The sequence below is a fragment of the Branchiostoma floridae genome, chromosome 10 (assembly GCF_000003815.2).
Source record: "Branchiostoma floridae strain S238N-H82 chromosome 10, Bfl_VNyyK, whole genome shotgun sequence".
In the NCBI taxonomy this organism is placed as follows: Eukaryota; Metazoa; Chordata; class Leptocardii; order Amphioxiformes; family Branchiostomatidae; genus Branchiostoma; species Branchiostoma floridae.
This window is the reverse complement of record NC_049988.1, coordinates 13,034,247-13,038,233: the sequence shown is the minus strand read 5'-3', so window position 1 is coordinate 13,038,233 and position 3,987 is coordinate 13,034,247. Positions and strand designations below refer to the sequence as shown.

At 47.1% G+C, this 3,987-nt stretch overlaps 2 protein-coding genes across 2 annotated transcripts in view; one reads left to right on the top strand and one right to left on the bottom strand.

Annotated features, from left to right (window-relative positions):
• LOC118424904 (mucin-5B-like) overlaps nucleotides 1-706 on the top strand; it is a 7,978-nt gene extending 7,272 nt beyond the window's left edge. Inside the window, exon 5 of the mRNA XM_035833711.1 lies at nucleotides 644-706. Within this exon, the coding sequence (XP_035689604.1) occupies nucleotides 644-706 (63 nt within the window). The remainder of the gene's footprint in view (nucleotides 1-643) is intronic.
• A 446-nt stretch (nucleotides 707-1,152) lies between these two features.
• LOC118424458 lies at nucleotides 1,153-3,967 on the bottom strand. Its single transcript, XM_035833027.1, has 5 exons — nucleotides 2,754-3,967; nucleotides 2,343-2,573; nucleotides 2,057-2,174; nucleotides 1,613-1,726; nucleotides 1,153-1,412 (listed from the first exon to the last, which is right to left on the bottom strand). The coding sequence occupies exons 1-5, from the start codon at nucleotides 3,801-3,803 to the stop codon at nucleotides 1,168-1,170; spliced, it is 1,758 nt and encodes a 585-aa protein (XP_035688920.1). The 5' UTR covers nucleotides 3,804-3,967; the 3' UTR covers nucleotides 1,153-1,167.
• Between the last annotated feature and the right edge of the window lie 20 nt (nucleotides 3,968-3,987).

Below are 3,987 nucleotides of genomic sequence, written 5' to 3'. Positions count from 1 at the left end.
AGCTGCCATACATTCAACAGAAGGTGCAGAAACGGGACAAAACTCTAATGATTGGCGATGTACTGTCTTATTAATGTGGATAGAAGACTAACAGCTAAGGTGTCTGATTCTCATCTGAAAGGTTCATTCGTCTTTCTCGACAATGAGGGCAGTACGGGATGTATTGCCAGTTCACACTAAAGGAGCCATGATCTTAAACAGCAAACTTATTTTTCATCAGACTAGAACCTGTAAAATTACTGTATTTTTATAACTACAATCGACTTTACAAATTATTGTTGTTGTTACATTAGCACTCAGCACTAATGAGGAAGAGTATGGAAGTTAAACACACATCACTACCAGCGGACCAGCCCCCTGCTGTAGTGACTTGCACATGTGTGGCCCAAGGGCTACAGAAATGGAGATGGGCGCCACCCCTACGCATCTGTTACTGATGTACGGGCAACTTTAACTTTTTTAACTTTACAATCAGCAGTTTCACCGGTACCAGCATACAATAGTTGCGATATAAGGACAATTTCTGAAGAGTAATTTTATACTAAAACTATATGTACCTGTTCAGATTCATTTTATACAATCTTCCACATAACTCGTCAACTCAACGTGTCAACCAGAACCACAAGATACAAACCTGTTTTAGACCAACGCGAACCCTACGACAGTCATTGGTGGCACCAAAAGACAAAACAAAGAAGGAGGATAAGTGTGGCGTAATAAACCACACCCCTTGTCAGGGCAGAAATACCCGTGGTCCCTGCCAAGAATCATACATTGGGGAAACCGAGCATTCGCGCAAGACTAAGTTCTTGGAGCACAGGAGAAAGAGCTCGGTCTCGTCGAAGGTATCGCAGCACATTAATATTGAATCACCGGGACATTTCATCATCTTGGACAAAGTACAAATATTGGACACCGAACCGGATTACTTTGCGAGGGGGGTAAAGGAAGCCATCTACATAAGAACACACCAGCCGACACTCAACAGAGACGGGGGCCGATACCGCCTGCCAGGTATCTATGATTCGTTACTCGAATCACGTGTCTCTAAGTCACGTGATCAGAGTAACTGAATCATCACTCCTGAAGAAGGTCGACGTAAGTGCGACTGAAAATTCGAGGTAAGCAAAATTTGGTGTTGTAAGACATTGGAAAATCTTCAATGTGTCAACCAGTTGTACATACATGCAGCCGGTGCGTGTTAGAATTTACTGTATGTTTAAGGAGAAGGCAGAAACATAAGAATCCAAAATGCTTCACCTTGACGATGTCTGTCGCTGTGTCAGACCGCTGCATGAGCCAGACGATGGGGGTGGCCAGGGTGTGGTACCCTTCCATCACGTGTGGGGACTCGGCAGCCAGCTGGCGACCAAAGGCGGCATCAGCCAGGTACGTATGCGCATCCAGGTGGCCTGTGGGGGCAAATACAAAACTCTGTGTCATCATGTGTGAACTGAGCACCACCTTATGACTGGAGATGATCCATCAAAGGTAATTTACTTTATTAAAAGGTTATGTACTTTATTAAGTTATCAGTGAAATTTTAGGAGATAAGGAGATAAGCTTTTCATGTAGATATGAGGAAAAAAAATCATTTTCTATAAATGCTTTCCTTGGGCAAAAAGTTCAGTGCAGATGATCTTGCCACTTCCACGTGCGGCAGCATAACCACAGATGCCTCCAACACCGGCTGCACAAGGTATAGCGCAGAAAGCTCCAAACGGACCTGAGTACAAAAGTATTTCAAATGTACATGTAGCTTTTTGGGGTTCTGTTTCATGGTTTTGGAACATTGAACAATTAAAAAAGCTATATGAATGAAAAGTCATTCTTTATAAAACTGAAAATGTCATCTTTGACAAGAATCAAGATACACGTCAGTTATAGTTGAATGATAATATAAGTGAATGAAGACCTTTATTGCACATTTTTGCCCCACTGGGCTAAGTACAGGTCACATGGTAAGTATCATAATATATGTAACAATGAAAACAATCATACACATGATAATATAGACAGCAACTCCTAATTGTCATCTAGTAGGTTTTTGTGGTACCTAGGAAAAACGAAAAGACTCCGAAGCAAAGACTACACCCAAGAACGTTGCCAACACAGTGTGCTGAACGGCTTTCCTGTGCTTCACGTGGGGACACTAGTAGGCGGCGACGGCCGCCCTGCAAAACAAAGCAAAAACAAAATATGACATGTTGTAATCTGCTATGTTTTAAACACATATCCTCCACCTGACATGTAATGATAATAAATATTTTGACCATGGACGATGTCATTGCAAAAACATACACCAAATGTGAAAAAAAAGATTGCAAAGACAGAAACCACACCTGATCGGTAACAGGATGGGTGACGGTTTGCACACAGGCCATGTCGTCTTTAGGGTTGGTGCTTGGCGGGCAGAGGAGGTCCAACACCACGGGCCCTTCCGGCTTGTCACAGCTCATTTGCAGGCTGTAGCCATAGGCAGTCGAAACTATGAACATCTCCGGGAACGTGGCGTCCGTGAAGTCATGTTGCACCTGCATGTATGTTGCTGGATCCGTAGCAGTGATGGAGAACTGGAAAATAATTACAACAGGGTACCATCAATCATATGATGTTAAGATAACTGATACCAAGAACATACTACCAAAGCCTGTAACGGTAACATGTGAACATTGTCTTGGGTTTTTCCGCCACTGGCTTTTACAATTATTTCATCCAGAAAGTATAAAAACAATCAAACAGTCTATCATTACCTTCGAGTTGTGACAGTCGTTTCCAGCCAGTGCTTTCAGTGCCATGACATCAGACTTGTTGAAGACTGAGGCAGACGACATGGCAGTGGACGCCACAGATGACATCATGTCAGAGGACGCTACTTCCCTCCTACGCCTACCGCCGCCATCCTGGTCAGACTCGTCGTCCATGTGAGATACCTGCGACAGTCCGTCCAGAATCCAGGACCCTGTCATGGCGACGGTAACCTTTCCGATGTCTGGAATCTGTGGAGCGACGAACGAGTGAAGGTAATCTCCGAACGCGCGACTACCTTTGGAGTCGATTGCCAGCCTGCCGGACAGTCCGTTCTGCCATTCTGCCTCGCGAGTAAGGTGTGCAAGAACCACCTGAGCATCGGTTGTCCGGGTTACCTGACACGTGTCGTAGATCAGGTTGACTGCGTCATAAGCCAGTGGAGCAAACACAGGAGGCGAGCGTTTCAGGCGATCAGCAAGCTTCTGCATCTTGCGCATCCTCCGTTTGCTGTGGAGCTCCTCCCCGGCGTAGGCCAGTCCGTACAGGCTTACCGTTTGTGCAGACTGCTTCGCGTCTTCAGAACTCAGAATGTCCTCTCGGAGAGCCAAGGAGTCCCCGGTGTACCACATACGGCCCAACAAAGTGCTGTCACCGTTAGCTGCTTCCAGGATGTGCTTGGCTTCAGAATACGACACAAGTAGGACGACAGCCTTTGGGTTGTCCCTGAGAGCGTTGCGAAGTTCTTCAGTCAGCCTCTGCGCCTCTTCCTTGTTGGTGATTGTCCCCGGCGCGTAGCTGATACTGGTAGTGACTGCAATGTCGTCCATCTTATCGTCTGCCAGGTCGCGAATCCTCTGCACCAGGCCCGTAGAGTAGATGTCCTCGATGTGCACCGGGATGACGACGGACACGTTATCGCTTTGCATCTTCAGGTACAAAGCCAAAGCAAGAGCATGGTCGCCCATGCTGAGTCGTATGGTGTTCGTGGCGTTGGCCAGTCGTTCGGATGATGCTCGTGGAGAAATGAAGACCGCGTCCGGTGCGTTCACCATCGCCCACTCCGCCACATGGACCGCATGGCTGCTGGTGTCGGGACCCACGAACAGACGCACGCCCTGCTCGTCGTACAGGCGGCGGAAAGTTTGCAGAGCCCCGTGGGTAGATCCATCGTAGTCCCCGGTGTGGACCTGGATGTTCGCAGCTGACGGCACCTTCTCCCGATGGACACGGATGTCA

Bases quoted from the DNA above. Each gene is read 5' to 3' on its own strand.
- LOC118424458 (XM_035833027.1), bottom strand. From the start codon at position 3,803: ATGGTGAACGCACCGGACGCGGTCTTCATTTCTCCACGAGCATCATCC. The intron at 1,727-2,056 runs GTACCACAAAAA...TTTTGTACTCAG, and splicing joins AGTCTTTTCGTTTTTCCTAG to GTCCGTTTGGAGCTTTCTGC. The intron at 1,413-1,612 runs GAAAGCATTTAT...TTGCCCCCACAG, and splicing joins CACTGAACTTTTTGCCCAAG to GCCACCTGGATGCGCATACG.